Raw genomic sequence first — 21418 nt, forward strand, 5'->3', positions numbered from 1 at the left:
ACATGGCGTGTCTTCGGCCAAATTATGCGGAAAATCTGCGACAATCTCTCGATTTATCAAGTTACCACAAATTTTGCAGGGTTTGTTTGATTATGCGTTAAATTCTGCGATCTCAAAATCCTGCAGGGACTGCTTTGAGGTATTTCTCAAAATATCTTTTCATGTTCTACATAAGAGTCATGTACAAGAAATTAGGGTGAATAATTGACAGAATTTTTATTTTGGGGAACCTGTAGATTTTTTTTAGCATTTGTTCATTTTAAATCATTTTTTGTGAAACTCCAGCCTCTCTTGCGGTTTCTGAGGGACCTGTATCAGGAATTAATTCACTGGTTTTGTGCCAGATACACACTGGCTTGATTAAATTATATATGCTACTGGCCCTTTAAATAGCTTTAATGTTTGTAACTACTTCTTTGTGATAGCTACCAGTGTAGCAATCTACTTTTTCAAATGGATTGCTTGACTGTAGCTTACTTTAAATTATAAGTAGCTCGTATCTTGGAAAGCTACAGTTTAAAAAAAGTAGCTTCCAGAACACTATAGAATCAGTGCATCTCTTGGGAGAGACTGATCTCATTTGCTGATGATGTGTGTGTATGTGTAGCTTTAGAACACTGACCAAAAAGATGCTGAACAAAATCTGCTTTCCATCTTGCTGCAAGCACCCAATTTGCTCAAATCTCAATAACTATAATTCAACTAAAAACAGACTACGATACACAGACACGTATACATACATGTATACACACACACTTACAAACATCCTGACAGGGTGTCCGTTCTTAGTCCATGTGGCTGAAATGCATGCATGCTCACGAATGCTCTTGACAGGCTTTGCTCTCCGACTGTTTGCTCGAGTTGTCTTGATTATAGTTGTTTGTGACACTCAGAGGTCCACTCTCTGCATTCCGCGAGAGGTCCGTGCTCCCTCACTGTCCGACTATACAGGCTAATGGCAACTCACTAAAATCCTCATTAATCTCAATCTCACAGTTAGCTGCCTTCAATTCACCTCTGAATGATAGTATTTTCTTTCCTCTGAAAAAAATTGCTTATAAAATTGCTATTGTATGGCAACAAATCATATTTTGACATGCCCAAATACAACGGGTTAGAATCAATCAGCCACGTAGTGAACTTTGACATTCAATAAACGTCAACCGATATTTATATGCGCTGCTAAGCGTCCGATGAAACCAGGGCTCGTGGATTACAGAATAGCATAACAATTATGCGAGAGCTGGTTGTGCCGAGGGGCGTGGACCATCAGTGATGAAGAGAAGAGGGTGAGGGGCAGAGAAAGGCCATCAAATTAGCCCGGTCGTTTGCTTGCGAGCTATGTGGCTCGTGAGAGGGAGAAACGCTTTAGACTATTTGCTTTTAATGAAGCATGTGCATACGTGTGTGATGGAACCCAGGAGTGTGAAATCACTAAAGAGGGGGAAACGCAAACGAAAATGACAAAACTTTCTTACCCCAAACTGTGTCACGAGTTAAAGGGATAGTTCACCCAATATTCAGTCCTCGTTTATTTACCCCCATGTCGTCTGTGGAACACAAAAGAAGATATTTTGTCTCTGTGGTTTTGTATCCATACCATGGAAGTCAATGGGGTCCAATGATGATTGGTTACCAACATTCTTCAAAATATCTGTTTTTGTATTCTGCAGCAGTAAGTCATTCAAGTTTGGAACGATATGAAGGTGAGTAAATGTTGACAGCATTTTCATTTTAGGGTGAACTACTGTACAGTATCACATAAAAGCAGTACAGAATACTGTACACAATTGTACAATCCTATCATTAATAATATCTTTTGCAAATATCCCATATTCCAGTGTGACGTCACATCAACCAAGTTACACTGGTCTCCTCAACTTGTGTATGTGCTTATCAGCTATCCCAGGGGCCTCTTCAGATGAGGTGTCAATCCTTACTCCAAGAGATCTTTACTCCTGTAAAATGAAGATCGCTTCATTCTCTTACAGCTCTGATTTACAACTATATTTTCTATACTTGTGCCCTATAATGACCCAGTTATGATTAAATGCACCACTTATGTATATATAGTATGTCGAAATGTGTATATATAGCCACGGAAAGGAATTAAGAGATTAAAATTAGTTTTTCTGTTTTTTAAAATGTACTATTTATAGGTATGTGTTTAGCTAAAATGATCATTTTTGTTTTATTCTGTAAATTACTAACAATATTTCTTCCAAATTTAAAATAAAAATATTGTTTCTATTTGCATTCATTTGCAGAAAATGAAAGCTGGAGAAACAGTTGAGGAAAAAAAACTGAAAATATGCTGTATTTTTATAGACCCTCAAACACTGCAAAGAAAACAAGTTCATATTCACTTTTAAGCAATATAACAGTAATATTGTATATATTTAGGAAAAGTTCTATTTATGTGATAATCACAGTTGTTATGTGTCTTGTCATGCTGTCAATCTTTCACATTGCTGTTGGATAACTTTATGACTGAGTTGACACTGCACTGGAATGGCCACACTACACTTATTAAATGCAATTTTGGAATGGTCTCTCAATTTTTGCCACAGCTGTATAATACATTTATAACATGCTATGCTTTCATTTTATACAGAGTACAGACTAACTGCTATGTAATGTTACCATACATTGCAAATACTCAAATATACACGCCAGCAGTCTGTACTACACAACACATATATAAACATACACACAGGCAACTGTCTGGCTATGCGAGGGTGCTTGGTTTTAATGGGTAACAGGAGGGTCTGCAGTTTATGCATGTATGTGTGAATCTTTTGAATCCAGCGTGTCTGTGTGTGTGTGTGTGTGTGTGTGTGTGTGTGTGTGTGTGTGTGTGTGTGTGTGTGTGTGTGTGTGTGTGTGTGTGTGTGTGTGTGTGTGTTGTGCGTGCGTGTACGTGCAAGGTGCACAGGCTCAAGGTGAGTAAGTGGAGGTAGAATTGAAAATGACACTCGTGGGTAATGGTACTCCAACCGCCTGTGGAGCATCATGGGAAATGACCTGGAGGATGTTGTTTTGGCATCTCACTGCAACCCAGATTATGTCATTGTTTTCATGTTTCACATTTCTGATTAGCACTGTTAAATTTGAAACAATGTAGGTTTTTCCTTAAGTATCTTTATACTTTTAGTTTCTGTCTACCAGGGAGTGTGCTAAACGGATGTTGTTAACAGTACTCTATTCTGTTTTTGGTAACACAGCACAATGTTTTACAGCCCACTGGAGGCGACGCATCTCCTTCCCTCTGAATGCTGGTGTAATTTAGGATTACTACAGAATTAATTAAAGAAGTTTTTAAGGGGTTCCAAATGGCTGATGTAGTATATTGCACTGTGATTCCCGCTGAGAGAAAAAGAAAGTGACTTTTAAGTGACTAAGGAACCGGATACGATGTAATGAGAATTTCAACTGCAATACAAAAGTGAATGTTGATTTACTCTTCATATCAACCATCAACGCTCTTTCTCTTATTATTTCTTAACCACTGACACACTGGAGATCTCATGCCACTCTGACATTTTCATTAAGTGCCTTATACGATCACACTCATACTCTCCTTCTATCCTCCCTTAAAGTCAGTGTCGGCCCTAAATCAATATAATGATGTCAGGGTCAAAGTGAATGTGCATCTATAGCCTTGCTTCAGAACGTCACAGGAAAAACACAAACGATATCTAAATGAGCACACCGGTCTAGAAACATAAGGTGTGTTTGTTTGTGTGAACCTGCACACGCTACTTTTGCAGTACAACAGAGATGGTGGTAATGATGTGCTCTCCCACACCTCCCTGTCTCTTCTACTGAGTGTGTATCCTGAGACGTGCCAAGCCATCTGCTGCGTTTGTGTGTGTACACCCAACAGCTCTCTTTTGATCATGCCTGATCAAGTCGCTTTTCCCCATGCGCTGTTACGGACTTTGATATCTTTTAAGGAATCGCTCTATATTTTGTCAGATCCAATAATTCCACTCACAATTATTACTCGGAGAAAAAAAAGCGTTTCATGACGCCCACCACGCTTTCAAATTTAGTCAGCAAAAGGCTTTTCTTTTGAAGCTCAAACTCAATGTTTTTATTTGAGAGAAGGAAGGAGACTTTTCTTCGCCTCTGTTCTTTGATTATGTGATTGCATTAAATGCAGCAGAAAAGCTCAAATCATGGCTGAGGGTCATATGGAAGAAAAAACAAAGAAAAGGACTGATTATATAAAGTAATGAGAGAATGAAAAGAAATCTCTCACTGATTTGGTGAAATGAAGTTCTCACAACATTGAACTTAGCTTCCTCTGATAGTTTAGTAGGCCTATTCTGTGTTATTAGTATCCCTTAAAAGCGTCTCTATTACTATTGACATAAGTTGTGTTTAGAGATTTAAGCAACCCACCTCAAGTTTACACATTACAATTTGTTCTGCATGTTACAGACAAGAAAAAATGTGTGGCTTGTTGCAAACTATTACATTTTGAAGAAATCGGACTAAAAGTTTTTGATAAAAATAAGTTAGCAAAACTTACAGTATACAGTAGCAAAAGTCTTAGTATTTTCACCCCAAAAATGGTTTTAAGCCAGTTATATATGTTGCTGTATAAATAGGTTATGTCCTTCAGCAAATAAGTGAAAACGTAACAACATATTTGTCCTGTGTCAGCCACAGTAGTGCTTCAAAATGGAGGGGTGAGCGGTGGACTGAGTTGTTGGTTGCAATTCCAAATACTGATTTGATTGTTAATTGACAAATAAAATCGATTTATGACATTATTTTTGAAAGCAAGTGAAAATGTCTAAAACTTTTCGCAGTACTTTGCAGTAGCTTTAGGCAGGTTGCGCATCAATCAATGTCTTTTTTGTATGTTTTTGTTTTCACCCATTTAACTTTTTAAAGAGCTACACAGACAAAAAAATAGCATTGCATGTCATATTTACATTTGGCTGTTACTTTAAATTGGCTTGAACGCTTTGAGTTTGGAAGTTCTGAGTTTGAATTCCTGCCTCCGACCCTGTCTAGAAGGCAGCATATGGGACCACAATAACATAGAGACTTGTGGGTGAGCTTTGTTGTTTTGGAAAGTGGGCAACCCCCTAAAAACCAAGCAACCTAGACCGCCCTAGCAACCACATAACAACACGCCGCCATCCACCCACAACACCAAACATCTTGGTTGCTTTGCACATTAACACCACTCACATTTTCTGTGTAAAACCTAGTTTCTTTATACAGCCCTATTTCCCTTTGTTGGCTAAGCAAACATTTTACAAAGGTTGTGTTCAATTGTAATATTCATCTTTACAGGGAATCCGTTTAGTTTAATGACTGTTGTCTGTGAATGACGTATTCTACTGTACTGCTTAAATGAGTAGTTCACTTCAAAATTGGCCCCATTCACTTTCTATAGTAGGAATAAAAATTACAATGGAAAGTGAATGGGGGCAAATTTTGAAGTGAACTACTCCCTTCCACAAAAAAGGAAAAAGCAGACACAGAAAGATTAAAAGCACTGAAAGAGGTGCTTGCCTTTGGTCAGAGGAACACAATGTTATAATACTCACACAAACTGCATGCGGCAGTGGTGTATGGACGAAGATGCAGGCACACTTTGAGCAAAAGAAAAGGCAGCCTTTGATCTGGGTAGGTCTATTTCCCCCTGCATTTCAAAGCGGAGACAAAGCACACAGTCAACACACTGATACTCTGAAACACAGAGCCACACATGTACAGCGCCACTCAGCGAAACCCTCTAGCACTGTGTGTCCTTGGTCGAATGACTGACTGACAAACCCAGGCTTAGGCCATCAAATGGACGTACTCTCTTCACTTTGTGAATTCTCTTCCTCTTTCTGTCAGTTTCTCACACATTCACTCGTTCATCCCCCAGTGTTTTACATTCACACCATCGCACTTTCCTGCAGTGTATGGGAATATTTATGTACTGTAAGTGATATGTCAACTCGAGGCTTTGCATTTTGGATGTTGCACATTTGCTATCACAATCTGATGGTGTTTTTGTTACACTCTTAGCGCTAGTTTACAGCGTCTGCGCGCCACAAGGCACAGACAGTAAATCGCTTCTCTCCTCTACTGAACCAGATAGCAAGGCAGAGTTAAAGCGACACGCCAATATCATTCCCTTTCTCTGTCTAAATTTATTCTTCTCTTGCAATTCACTCTGTCCCGTTTAAGGGTCAAAATTTCCCTCTCCACACATCCCATACACTGACTGCAGCGCGTCTGTCCTCCTCATCCCTCTACTTCGATCAAGTGAATTTAATAAATTCTATACAAGTCAAACAGCCAGGCTTGATCTCTCAAACAAAGAGAGCTTCTATTTGATTTGCGCAAACTCTGCGGATGAGAGTCGGGATGAATAATACATGCCTCTCTTCTTCATCGTATTCGTCCTTATTAAATATCTCCCAAGCACCCCTCTATTCCCCCAGCAGGCCCTGTCGCCCCATTGCCAGAACCCTGGCTTTATCTCGTTCCTCTCTCCTTTTTGCCCTACACTACATACAGTCTTTGTTTTTTTTTCTTCAAATCTCTCATTCTCTGTGTAGAGAACGAGAGAGACACATTAATTTGATAAAGTGAGCTTTATTATTGGCAGTAGGGAGGCTCTTGTTGTGGTGGAATAGATGACTGCGCTGCTCGTGTTTTTCCAGAGAGCCCTTCCTTCCCTCCAGAGGCCCGAGCTGCATTAGCTGTGCTTTCTCTCCAGAGAGAATAAAGCCGGTCCTTTTTGGTTCAGCCATACAGACCATCAAAAGGTGTCGAGAAAAAAACTGCTTTAAATCACTGCTATTATTCTAAGGAAAAGCATATATTCTTACTCGACTCGATCCTGAAACCCGCTTGAGTCACCATGACCTTGATATGATCCAGCTCTACTTGACACACACACGACCTTCCTGCCGTTGCAGATGTGCCCAGCTAGAGATAATAATCATATGCTTATTGTATATATCATAAATCTATTATACAAAATCTATTCTGTGTTTCACAGATATCGAAAGGTTTTCACAAGCTTGTTCATTCTAGAACACGCATATTCTTTGGCAGACCGGTTCATTTTGGTTGCAGATGTGGGAAAGTGAAGCCACCTACACTGACACACGCACAAGAAACCTTTGATATAGCTGGGAGTGGTTTTGAGGGCTTTAACTCTATTCAACACACTTCAGTGGTGCATTACTGCCATCTAGTGCAACACCTTTTATTGCTTACAACAAGACGGTTTAAAATAGGGTTCGTTTTATGAGAGAATGAGAGGCTGATTTTTTTTAGCGGAAAAAGAAAGACAGGGGAATATATGAGAGAGCAAGGTTGCATTGTTTTTTAACATTTCTCCTACTTGCTCTCTCTTTTTCAGCTGTCTGAACAGCACATTTATCATAAGGATCTTCTTGGCGTTTCTCAGTGTGGAATTGATGAACCATCAACACAATTCTCTTCACTTTCTCTTTATATTGATAAAGCAATCATGCATGTTTCTCCTCCAGTCACCAGTGCCCACTTATAAGATAAATGGCATGTCACACAAACACAGTTTTGCTTTTTTCTATTGCTCTAATGTATACTTCAACCTGTCTGAAGAGAGCAAAAATGAAAGAGACAGAGAGAGAGAGAGAGAGAGAGAGAGAGAGAGAGAGAGAGAGAGAGAGACAGAGAGAGAGACAGAGAGAGCGAGAGATGGTGCAGTGCAACTTCCACTGTCTTAAAATCCATGTTGCTCTTGAAACAATGTGTGTCTTAACTATTTTAACCCTTCCAGAAAGGGATGAAACTGAAACTAAAAACTAAAAAAAACCTTAAAAAAACAACCTTTAACCCATTACAATTCAAAGCTGAAAATCCCATACTAAAATATTACATACTGTACACATGAGGGTCAAACTATTTATTGCTGAATTTTCTATATGATACATAATGATCTTCATTAAACTTTGATGTCTTAAATAGCTATTTTTAATTGAAAGCGCAACACAATTAAGAACAACCATTCAAAAACATTTGTTTACGTGTGTGTACTGATTTAACAAACCTACAATAACTGTCTGTTTTAAATAACATCAATCTCTTAAACCTGACTGGGCCTTGTTTTCAAGAAACATAAAAATTCTAATTGTAACGGTATTGTTACTAAGCGTTTTCTTACATTAAGGGCTTTCTTGCAACCGGGCCCTGACTTTTAGCAGGTGAGGAGACTCAGCAAAAGGGAGAGAGGGTGAATGGTGATGGGTTGAGCGTTACAGGAAGCTTGGGGTAGTTGCCTGCTGGGATACTTTACAAATCATTTTCAATGAGACAGGCAGAGGGAACATAGAGCTAAAAGTGCCATAAATGTGCAATAGATAACTGCAGTGCGCATCTAAAAGCTGTGCCCATTTCTGCTCTACAAATGTTCCTATATCGTCTGCGTACACCAGGTAACAACCGGCTGACGATGCTGTTTTTTACTTTCTTTAAATTTACATTTTATGTGGCATATTTATTTGGCTGGCCCTCAAGTTAAGTTCCCACAGGGGGAAGCGGTGCTCTCTATGACCGGTCCATTCCTGCTAACAGATGAACAGCTTCAGGTGAAATATCACTTTAATCCAAAGCTTGAGGAACATGATTTTTTCCTGCACACTGATATGATAGCTGTTTTGTATTAAAAGGCCAGTAAATACATATTTTAATAACATAAAATGTCATTAAAACAATATCCGAAATAAAAGTGTCAATACTTGTCTTTGCAAGAGCAGGAATTCAGTCATCATTTACGTTACTCACCCTGATCAAGTCTCCAAATATTTCATAGCCTATGCCGTTAGGAGAGATTGTTGTCAAACAAAAGTACCACAAAAGTCCATAACTCCATTTTCACTTAAGTCATAAGCAGCTTTTTTGCGGACTGTCCGAGTTCACCTTGATTTGAAAAGACTTACTGAGGCTGAAAACTGTTTTGTATTGCAAGCAAATTGTCAACGCGTATGTCGCGTTTTAATCCGTTGCTTGTCTGGCGCATGCGTAGAAAGTTGACCGTGCAGGAGGCACGCGTAAACGAAGAGTCTAGCTGTGAGCGCACTTGAAGCGAAGGAAGGCTCGGTTTCAAAGACAAGGCTTAGCTTAAGCCAGGACGATGCCTTAGGTAAATTAGTTTATTTAAGTATAGCTTTTATTAAAATGCCTCAAGAAAAAAACATTACTGGTGTGCATCTTGAGACAAAAATATGACACTTACATATTTTAAGATTTTTCAGGGCTAGTTATTTTAATTTCAGACAGCTCAATCATTCAGTTTAGTTTGGGACTAGTCTTGTCTGTGAAACCGGGCAAAGGCGTTTTAGTTAATGAATTGCCTATGAGGGCTTACCACCAGCACTCGACGAGGATTATGGGATATCCTTTTGACGTGACAAGCTCCAGGGCGCTCAAAACGTGGCTGTAATGTGTCAGGTCAGGCATGTCGGTGTCAGGTCAGGCATGTCGACGTCAAATGTGTAAAAGTGACTTCTCATTTAAACTCCCCCTGTAGCCAATGGTATCCGTTAAAACTTATATACTTGATCAAAATCAAAAACTGAAAATATTTACGTTTATTTCCTGTGAAAATAATTTCCTATTTGATTATTACCATATGAGCACATTAAAGGAATAGTTCACTTTACAATTTAAATTTCATGATAATTCTCTCACCCACATGTCATAAAAGCCGTCCATGTGTTTATTTCTTCTTTCGAAAACAAATTGAGGAAAGCTTTCAAGGGTCCTTATCCATATAAGGTGCTGTTGGTTTAAAGGAGTAGTTCACCTTCAAAATGAAAATTCTGTCATCATTTACAAGCCATCTTGAAAACAAAAGATATTTAAAAAAAATGTTGGTAACAGCACAGCCCCCCATTCACTTCTATTGTAACCAATGTGAATGGGGGGCTGTTAATAACATTTTTCAAATTATTTTCTTTTGTGTTCTGCGGGAGAGTCATACAGGTTTGAAATGACAAGAGGGTGCGTAAATGTTGACAGAATTTTCATTTTGAAGGTGAACTACTCCTTTAAGGTCCAAATTTCAGTTTCATCGGAGCTTCAGAAGGCTCTACACGACACCAGCCGTGTGTTGTCTAGCCAAATGTTTAGTCATTTTCCAAGAAAACAAAAAATTAAATACTTTTTAAACATAAATGCGCGGCTTGCACTGCCTCCGCGATGCATGTCCACGACTTGTGTAAAACACACAATCAAGTAGGAAAGGTTACGCGTGACGTAGATTTCGAAAAATTTACACCATGACCAGTTTAAACAATAATCTTGCACAAAGACATATTACGTGTCATTAAACAACCAATAACTTTTGAACGGTCTTCTTTCTCCGCACTCATAAACACTGGGTCGGAACTTCCGCTTACGCGTGACCAAACCAACATGATTACATAGTACGTGAAGTCGTGAACGCGCATCGTGGAGGCACTCCGAGGCAGTGCAAGCCATGTATTTGTTTAAAAAGTATATCATTTTTTTGTTTTCTTGGGAAATGACCAATTGCTTCGCTAGACAACACCATTATTCATCGGCTGGTGTCATGTAGAGCCTTTTGAAGCTGCGATGAAACTGAAATTTGGACCTTAAACCAGGCCTGTATGACATAGGTGAGTGAATTATGAACTACTCCTCTAAGTGTCCCATGCCCTCATCATTTTTGTCAACTCACCATACATTCACTTGTGTACAAGCATCTTGACATAAAATAATAAAAATAAATCACAGACACTTTTTAAGGGATTGCACAGATGAGACTTTTGCCTCATTTATTTATTAACTTGTTCTACAGTATACAAATATTCACACAATAATCAACTCAATCATCTCAACATTCATATCTTGATGTCAGTCACTATATACACAACATATGTGTGTATGCATATACCCTTCATCTTTGTGTCACCACGCAAAATGCTGAGTGAATGAGTTCTGAGACACAATTTAGGCACCGCTGTCTCCATGTCCTCTCTGGCACTGGATTTGCACTTCAAAAAAAGGTGCAATATTTTTAGCCAAAATAGAATCAGTTTAGTCAGTGCCTTGTTTGGGATGATTCATATGAGGGGAAGAGAGGTATTATGATCACAGTGATGGTAACACCCTTGAAACAGGGCACTCAGTCCACAAGAGAGGGATTTGGGGTAAAATCTGCACATCATATATATTTCTCCTCAGAAAAAAAGGTCTTTCCTCAGGTACCCTTAAGAAATCAAATTTCTACAATTAAATAATTTCTATTAAACATAATCATGAAAAACTAAAATAAAAATATATTTCAGAGAATAAATGTGGTAAGAAGCATGGTAGATGCATCAAATCATTTTTTCTTCTGGCTCTGATATTAATTTGTTGCTTTTCGATGCATCTTTACAAATATTCTCCTTCTTCTAACTAATATAACTTACTTTTATGCTGCCAAAAGCGAATCTTTCCAGATAAGGAAAGCAGTAGTGCAACAACCTTTAGCAGGATAATTCAGTAGCGCTTTCCACACAGCAGTTAGTCATGACGCCTTATATACCTCAACAACACCTGGACAAAATACAATTAAAGTACAACTGTGGCTGTGCTGTACGCAGCTTTTGTCTTTTTTTGTCAATGTTGACCTCAAACTTGAAAGGATATTTTAAAATTAGTGAAATAATGAAAAATATTTATGTAATTCATGTAATTTATGATCATTTGTATTAATTCACTAATTAAGCATTTATTTGTGTTCATTATTTTACTGTGTAGGCGTTCTGACATGCTACTTTATGTTAAGTGTTACCATTTTTTCTTAAAGGAAATTTGTCAAGTACAGGAGCTCTGTGGCAGTAAACAGAAAGAGAAGAAACTGAAAGCCTGTATTTCACCCTGTGCCCTTGAAAGGAAGAGATTTCAGATGATTTTCACACTATAGGGCAAACCTTCATGAATCACAAAATAATAAACATAAAAACTAAACACTGTGCTCGCGATAATGCAGCGATATTATCTAAACTATTGTGACTTCATATGGTACAGTATAGTTTAGAGTTCAAAAAGAATTGCTCAGGTCCAAAATCTGTGGTTATTTTCTCATCCTCGTGTAGTTAGTTTTTCATAGAAAGCAGAAATTTGTTTGTTTATTTATTTATTTAACTCCTGCCATAAGACATCAGTTGAAAGTAACCAGGATCTGTGAAGCAGAGCCATTGATAGTCTCTATTTATGGGTGCGCCAGACCTCCCACACTCCATCTCTGAGAAATGTCATTTCTCTACCAAAACACAACCAGTCTAAATGTAATACTGAATATACTGTAGACGAGAGTTTTGATTGGGTCTGGTTTAACTTTAAAATATAAGTTAAAATTCCTTCTATAGAGTTTTTTAAATTGCTGTTAATAATTGACAAACAAAAACGATAATAAGGTCAAATGAAATATGTCACATCAGGAAGTTTCCCACTCCTGCATTAGTGTATTTCATGAAAAACAACAGCAAACTACTTTCAGAGTGAGTAAATAATAACAGTACTTATTTTTTTAGGTGAAGTATTTTTTCTGTAGAATCACATAATGTTGGGCTATTTTTACATAGATATATAATATAACTAGATGTCGCATAAGAGCGCTAGTAGACATGTCCGCCATTTTGTAAAGGTCCACTGAGGCCACAACGCTGCACAGCAATGGCTGTGAAATCCAAGCGGCTTTAAATTCCTGAAAAAAATGGGATACATTTTTGTCATGTGTTAGTTTAGACAAGTTTGAGTTTACACAAAAGTAAATAAGTTTTCATAATCATACATGTGTATAACTATAGTTGCAAATGCCCAGTCAGTATGCTCTTGAGGGTTAACAGACCGGCTTGGCAAGGTTGCCAGATCTTTGTAACAACATCAATCATCACACCTAATGTCCCTAATCCAAATAACAGAACTTTCATAATCATTTTAAGAATGACAGCTAAATATCGAAATCCTTCCACTATTAACCTGCGGAAAAAACATCCTGCAGTAACAGTTTAAAACATAAACCGTATAAAATATGGACAATGCGCTCCCATTCACTTCCATTGTAAAAAAAGGAAGCCAATACGTCAGAGTTATGGCCACAGCCATTAACGTCATTTGGAGCTAGAGGGCCCTGTTTTCACGATCTAAGCGCATGGTGTAAAGCGCACGGAGCAGGTGCAATCAGGGCGTGTCCGAATCCACTTTTGCTAGTTTAACGACGAGAAAACGGTTGGCGCGCCCAAGCGCATGGTCTAAACGGGTTGTTCCGATTCTCTTAATGAATCATGGGTGTGTTTTGGGCAAAACGTGCAGTAAACCAATCAGAGACTCATCTCCCATTCCGTTTAAGAGCAGTTGTTTTCGCGCCATGGTGGATTCGCTATTTACACGGAGGAATTTGCAAGAGCAAAGACCGGACTCCTCTCCAGAGAGGAAACGCACACATCTACAGGACAAGCCGGATTTTTTATCTTTATGCACACAATAATAATCTTTTACATTGTAGTGCATTTATTTGTAATATTTGGCATGTTTGTGTGCTGCTGCGCGTCCCTCTGTGTGTAATAAGCAGAATGTACGAGCACTGTGCACCCACCCATAGGTGCATATTACTAACCCGCTCTTTAAATAACCAAAAACAAACATATTGCGCCATACTTTAGACCAGGTTTGAGTTGGTCTATTTTCAGTTCCTCAAAATTGCAAGGCGCCAACAATGCGCCTGAACTGAGCACACCTCTTTTTTAGACCAGCTAATGTCCCTAATCCAATCATGGGCGCACAAATGGGCGCAAATTAATTCACTATTTAAACAACGTGGCGCAGGACGGGAAAATGAGAACTGCATCGGGCTGAAACTAGCAAAAACACTTTGCGCCGCATTGCGCCGGGTGTATGATAGGGCCCAGAGTCTGCGCAGTTAACTAAATCCAAACTTATTTTAAAACACTTGGACATACATCAACGTCATAAAAACAGACTAAAATAACAGAAGACCTACATACTGTATAGCGAAACGGCTGTTAATGCGGCATCTAGTTATATATATCTATGATTTTTTTTCCGGTTAGTATACTTCCTGATCCCTTCCAAATGGCATCATAATGATGGACTGAACAGAGAACAGAAACTCCACTAAAGACAGTGAAGACGCCATCCATGCGTCCCAATTAGCATACAATCCATCCAAAATAGTATGTCAAAGGAGAGTTGGTATCTTCCAAATTATTGAATGTTGAAATTAGTATTCTTAATATACCCTAATGGTCTACTGAAGAGCAGATCTATGCACATTCTTATGGTTGGTTTTACCCATAAGTCATTGGGAGAGGGAGGAGTTTAGTGATGCTACACTGAACAGATAAAATAGTAATGCTTTACTGAATAAATAAATAAAATTATTTTGTAAACATCGAAAAAGAATAAAGAATGAAGAAATGCTTAAATGCAAGGAGGAGTTGTATTTTGATGTGTGTGAGTAGGCGAATTGTTCTGGAAAATTCTGGCAATAAAAGGATTATGTGCGAGACAAAAACATTCTAAAAGGATTTCAAGCCAGGACTATATCTAGATGAAGCTTCATTCTTTTGAAATAAAAAAATACAAAGAAACTAAAAAATGTTTTGGCTTCTGGTTGACAGCATCCCCCTCGTTTGCTTTGTTTTAAGGCTTCTTTTCCTCTCCATTCTTTCCACTACCTCTCCACTGTTCCTCACAGCTTTTTGCTTTTCTTAAACAAGCTCTTGATCTTGGAGCGTTTTTTCTCTGCATTATCGCAGGAGTCCTGTGAGGAGTGGAGCAGCTTGGGTTCCTTGATAGCTTTGCCTTCTGTGTCGAGTGAGCTAATCGAGGGGTAAAGTCCCTCTGAAGGCGTCCCTCCAGCGGGCAGCTGCCCCAAGCTGTATGACTTTTCCAGAATGCCATTATAGGCCACGGCTTTGGTGCCAGGATGAAAGGTCAAACTTTGAGATTCTGGGAGGACAGAGCGGGTGAGGTCAGGAGAGCCCTTGTGAACTGAGGAGGAGTCAAGTGGAGATGAAGGGGAGGATGAGGATGTGGGTAATGTCTCCATGGCGGCAGCCTGGGCCTCTTGCGCCAACAGGAGAAATTCCTCACGAGAGATTTTGCGTGGCGGGGTGTCCGTGCCTGTAGCACAGGTACTCTGAACGGAGAACTGTTTCCTGCCCAAAGAGGAACTGAGCGAGTCCGTATCTGAGTATGTGTCCTGGGGGTCCCTGTATAACAGACACAAAAAAATCCATTTTAATTCAAAATAAAATAAAATTACAAACACACAATAACAAAATGCATTATACAAATGACAAATAAACATGACATATAACACATTAACAAGTAAGTAATTTATCACATGAAGCTTTCAAACAAATAAAATATAAGAGATTTACACATACTACATTTAAAGCAGTTGTTAAACAATTATATATGACCACTTAATCATGCTATTGACCAGAATCAGGTATTCCAAAGAGCTGTGAAAAATAAAATAAAGGTACAAGGATAAAGATAAAAATGTATGCAAAAAAGCTGTAGATGTCGCACCCCTTCCTTTCAACAGTGAAGAAGATGTGCTCATCGTCTCCCTCGGGTCTGTAAGCCAGCGGGGCCGATGCCATGGATAACAGGTCAGGGTCAGCAGAGAGGGACGAGGGCTGAGACATGAGACTTCTGCGAGAACGACACACACTACTGTTCCGGGTCAGAGGAGGTCGAATCAGCGGAGCTGTGAGGAAAGATGGATTATTGATCTTTTATAACCATGACGGTTAATAAAAAAATACAGTATGAATGTACAAGAAGTGACTGATGAAAAGTCCAAGCTAAAATGTAAAATGTGTATACAAGACCAGTCAAAAGTTTAGGATCAGCTTTAATTGAAAAGTTTCTTACGATCCTAAAAACCTACTGATCTACATTTATATATTATATAATATACATATTATATTCGACTCAAAGTGACATACAAAATTGAGGAGCACAGAAAAGCAATCTGAGGGTGAATGCTTAAAGGGAATGTCCACCCAAAAGTGAAAAAAGTAAATGGTAGTGAAAGGTACCCCAGGACCATAAATTCTTCAAAATATATTTTTTAATCATTTTTTTCTACTATGGTAGCCAATGATGCCCCATAATTGTCAGTTGCTTACATTCTTCCAAATATCTTTGTGTTCTTTAGAACAAATGTATACAGGTTTGGAACAACTAGAGGATGAGTTATTCATGACAGAATTTTCATTTTTGGGTGGAGTATCCCTTTAAATGTTTAAAATTATTTTTAAGACCAAAATGTAATTGTGACAACATACTTATTTACTACAAAACTAAACTTTAAAATTAGATATTTTTTTGTTTTTGAAATAGTTGAATAATAAAGAAAAGCAGCCCAAATATTATTTTTAAATTTTCATGTTTAAAGCTGCAATCCATAATTTATTTTATTTTTTAGTTAATTTTGTTTACCTTAGCCCTTACCTTTACCTTACCTTAGAGTTGTTGGTTTACAATTTCACAGGAAATCATTTGACCTCAACTCATGTAAAGATTTTATGTTTTCAGCTTTAAACTAAGCAAATTTTCCTAATTTATCTTTAAACAGAAGAACTTACAGGTGAACTGTGGAATGATCGGGGGCATGTCCTCGTCGAGGTCGTCCACCCCTCCGGCAATCGGGTAGGGCGGTACAGACATCCGTGGCATGACCACCCAGCTGTGGTCGGCATACAGGGAGGCAGTAAGGCTGGACAGCCCAGAATTATTAACCACCGGAAAGCCGCACAGCTTCTCAATTTGCTGCCAGCGGTGCAGACGCTCCCGCAAACAAGCCGTGACCTCTGACAGCGATTTTCTATAGAAAAAATAAATGTTGACCTCTCTTCGTGTAATGTGGGTAACCCTTAGCTTTGTCTTTTATTAGAGCTGTGCGTGTGGTCGGGTGGGTGGTTTGTGAGTGAATGTTTACTGTGTGCGCTTACTTAGCCTCCAGTATTTTATGGTCGACTTCATCTAGCGATGAGCTGTGTGCAACATGGAGGGTACCGAACACAGAGTTCCTCTTCTTCTTGATCTTTTCGGCCTGAAAACCAAAGAATATACCAACATCATATATACATCATTATTGAAAACATAATTGCACCATTTTCAGAAGAATGCAAAGTTCACCATCATAATGTTAGAGTGATGTGGGTGGATGCGGTTGCTAAGGTGTTCTAAGCATTCCTTAATACATTGCTATGTGGTTGCTAGGGTGTCAAAAGAGCCCCAAGTACCCATGATATGACAGGGTTAGAGGTTTTAAAAAGGTTTAAGCAAAAGCAATAGTGATGTTATGTTAGTAAACACCTAAAAATGAAACTGCATGTAAGCAGTTGTACGGGATCTACACATTTAGTGAGCATTTTCTCATCTCTCGCACTGCAGCGATTGCTAATTGCTTTTGCATAACTGCTTGATGACTCGTTCCAGATGCAAATAACAAAAGGCAAAACAAACTACGTAGTTAAAAAGTCATTTAACCGCATCATTAGAAATCTAAATTAGAGGGGAAAAGTTTCAGCTTAATTTTGTTAGACTTCATGAGAGATGTTTGCTTGGGGGATTTAATCTGTTTAATACTTTACTTACAGACGTTCAAAAGACATGTATAAAGTAAATGTTTTATAAACCAAGGAAGCGAAAAATACAACAAAATGTCAGTCATTTATTCATGCTCTCTCCCTCAAGCTACGTCTGAAATAGTCCCCTATATATACCCTTTCACTATAAAAAATTATTGGTTAACATAACTTTTAAAGTATTATTAAAAGTCATTTTAACATACTATTTTAAATTTTGACTAGTTATAAGTTGCAGTACCTTAAAAACATGTTAAAATGTATTCTCTCATTTTAATAATGTAAAGAATATTTTTTTACAGTATATAGTGCAGTTTAAAGGGACATAACTGGACATAATCAAGTGCACTCATTCAATCCCATGATGCACTGCGATAACAAGTGTACAACTGATGTACACTCGCATCTAGCTGCCAGCCATTCAATTGTGAGGCTTGCACAATTTGATGTCTGCAGCGCTTCCGGCGCACTCCAAATTCACTCACTCATTTTCATTCACTCCTTCAAGTGGACTATATAGTAAAGAAGGAAAAAGTGAATAAGGGTATGGGGGCAATTTCGAATACAGCCTTAAAAGGCAGACAGAAGTGACAACATAATTCGCTCACCTCATCCTTTGCGACTGCGAGCTGCAGTTCTGCGTTTTGTTTTTTGATGTTGTAGTACTGCACTTCCACCTCATGTGTGAGCTGTAGCCACATCTGCAGGGATTCAGGCACGGACCATTCCGTCTGCATTTCTTTCTCTGCCCTCTTCAGTGCCATTCGCACCTGAACATACCCAACAAATAAGCACTCAAATCAGCACTGTACATTTTAGATATAAACTGTGAAAATGCTTCCATCTAGTGGTGTATTATGAAAACTATGAAAAAGTCATTGTTATAAAAAAGCAACAGAAAACCAATAGTAATTGCATTACTGTTAATGCATTGTAGATAGAGAGCAATTATCAAATAATTTCTTCAATTTTATTATACTGATTTAACGTACTGTAGTACATACTATTTTTAGATAGACAGCAATTCTGACCACATAAATATAATAAGTCTATAAGATGCTTAGTGTTATTAAATTGGTTCCTACCTGCACTAGTTCCTCCTCTGCATATTTGAGTCTGCTAAGCTCACACTCGGCCCCCTCTCGCAGCTCCTTCAGACGGCTGGCTTCTCTCTTAGCACCGTTGATCTCATCACGCATTTTCTGCTCCAGGTTCTGCTTCTCCACCGCCACCGTCCGATTCTCCTCGTGCGCCTTCTCCAACCTGATTAAACCAGATAGCATCAACTTAAGTCACGTGAAACACAATGTCCAGAGTATTGTAATGTAACTTATTCAGACATTGAAAGTCTCTCTCCCTCTCTCTCTTACTGGCTCTGGAGCTCTATGAGGCTCAGTTCAGCATGCTGAAGACTCTCCAGGTCTTTCATCATCTGAGAGACGTGAATTTTAGATGACTTGTTCTGAATGTATGCAAACCAGCAGCCTCCAACTCCAATGATGATTGAGATCATTAATATAAAGTCCTTCAGCCAGTTATGATGAGGACCTACAGAAAATAATACACAAAATCAAGCCATGAGGGGAAAATATTGTTAGATGGCTTTATTTGATTTTACTTCAAGTTAAAGCAAGCATAATCAAAACGTGGTTTGTGTAAAAAATAAGAAAAAGTTCACTCTTACAAACCAGTATGCTGTTATTTCTTTTCATTGAATAAAAAATATATTTTACAGAATTGAAATGCAACTCAACAACGACAAAAAAATTTTAAATGACCAAACAAATAGAGTATTCCACACAACAAGCAAGTCTTCAAAAGCCAAATTGAACAGTTTTTAAATCCAGACCAAACTTTTGTTTCAGAGTGTGTTACAGTATACAGCCCAATTAAGAATTAAGAGACCATTTCAAAATTATTTTCAGTGTTTCTGTATTTACTATTTATAGGGTATGTGTTTAGGTAAAATGATCATTTTTGTTTCATTCTGTGAATGACTTCTGCTAACAATATCTCTCCCAAATTTCCAAAAAAAATATTGCTTCTATTTACATTTATTTGCAGAAAATGAAAACTGGAGGAACGGATCAATTTTTTTTCATACTGTACCTCAAATACTGCAAAGTAAAAAAACAAGTTCATATTTACTTTTAAGCAATACAACAGTTATATTTGTACATGTATTTCAACAATATTTTTTTATGAGATAACCTCAATTTTTATCACACTTTTCATCTGTCTGTGTCATGCTGTGAGTCTTTCAGATTGTTGTTGGACGACTTTACGTCAATCCTGAGGTTTGATTTTGTTGAAATTCAACCGACACTGGACTGGAATAGCAACAATACATCCAGAAATGCTGATTAAATTAAAATTTGGAAAGTTTTTTTTTTTTTTACAGCTATAGACTATGTTTTGGTGCTTTTCTGGTGTTTTGTTGTCTTGGATCTTGACAGACGTCAATAAACTGTCACTGTTTGGCAAAAGCTGAGGAAGAATTTGTGTTCTGGGAAAGAACATCAGCATACGAGTTAAGAACAATGAACTAAATACTGGCACTTACGTAGCGGAGGTCCAAAAAGTACTGCGTCCAATGCTTTCAAATTTAATTTCTGTTTATGTCGTTGGTCTAATATCTTTAGCTGCAATGACATAAACGACGGTTCATTGGCCGCTATTCTGTAACAAAAAGCATAAACAGAGCAGGTCAAAGAGCAAGAATGTGAGTCACGGTCAAACAAAATCTGTTTGTAGTGACACTGACAACAAGCCTAGAAGGACAGTTTGTGATTCCTCAAACAAACGTTACTTTGAAATGACAGGGTCAAATGCAGATAAACAGAAGATGGCCTGAGAAATCTTTTGGGGATAAAATGTCCGAGAAAATGTCAGAAAAGCAAGTCACTAACAGCCACACACATACTGGTCATAGCTGCAGGTGAAAGGTGATCTGGTGCTGTGACATCATTTCATGAGTCATGGAGAAGTGACAGTGAGAGGAAACTCAACACTTTCTACAGCTCCCCCACACACACATGCACGTCTCCATACACGCACTGACACAGTATAAACACTAGGGGGAGACACTTGTTAAAGTTCTGAAAAAGCAATCTTTGGTTAAAATGCAGGTTTAAATTTCCTTTCTGAATGTAGTGAATATACGTTTGCTTATTGAATGAGTTATATACATCAAATGAAGTGAAAAGGATGTAGGTTCTGAGAAGCAAAGTTATGACATTTCTATTTTCATCCACAGTTTCATATCACTATGAGGTTCTGTCTCACTTTCACACATGCAGTGTGGGTATGGGTTTACCGAGGTAGCGTGTTGCCATCTACTTTAAACTCTCTGAAGTTTTTTTCATATTGAGGCAGCTCAACTGACTCCTTCAGCCACTGGACTGCATCCTCTATTGTCCAGTTATGCACTAAGACAGAAAGAAATGGGAGAGAATGAGAGAAGAAGAGGGGCAGAGAAGACACATGATCTTTTTCTATGAATGGTTACTTTAGAAATGCATAATCCTTTACATGAACACGACGCCCAATCATAATAAAAAGAAAAATCCATGAGCCATGAATAGAAGATGATCTTAAAAGCTTGAGTTTAACTTGAGTCATTTTTCCAACAGTTGGCCTTTCGTCCTGTATTTACTATTTCTTGACATTAGATATTGCAACACCTTAGTAAAAATGTCAAAATGTGCATAAAATACCTACACCCTAAAAAAATTTGGGTCAAAAATTGACAAACCCAACCGTTGGGT

The 21418-nt window shown here is 38.2% G+C and overlaps 1 protein-coding gene across 1 annotated transcript in view; it reads right to left on the reverse strand.

Moving 5' to 3' along the window:
* Positions 1–10782: 10782 nt before the first annotated feature.
* Positions 10783–21418, reverse strand: part of stim2b (stromal interaction molecule 2b) — a 52683-nt gene continuing 42047 nt past the window's right edge. Inside the window, exons 4-12 of the mRNA XM_057340851.1 lie at positions 20968–21079; positions 20215–20330; positions 19022–19199; positions 18737–18914; positions 18260–18421; positions 17013–17113; positions 16647–16885; positions 15583–15763; positions 10783–15257 (exon numbers count right to left, since the gene is read on the reverse strand). Of these exons, the coding sequence (XP_057196834.1) occupies positions 14735–15257; positions 15583–15763; positions 16647–16885; positions 17013–17113; positions 18260–18421; positions 18737–18914; positions 19022–19199; positions 20215–20330; positions 20968–21079 (1790 nt within the window). The 3' untranslated portion in view covers positions 10783–14734. The remainder of the gene's footprint in view (positions 15258–15582; positions 15764–16646; positions 16886–17012; positions 17114–18259; positions 18422–18736; positions 18915–19021; positions 19200–20214; positions 20331–20967; positions 21080–21418) is intronic.

This window comes from Triplophysa rosa, linkage group LG1 (genome assembly GCF_024868665.1).
Source record: "Triplophysa rosa linkage group LG1, Trosa_1v2, whole genome shotgun sequence".
Classification (NCBI taxonomy): Eukaryota; Metazoa; Chordata; class Actinopteri; order Cypriniformes; family Nemacheilidae; genus Triplophysa; species Triplophysa rosa.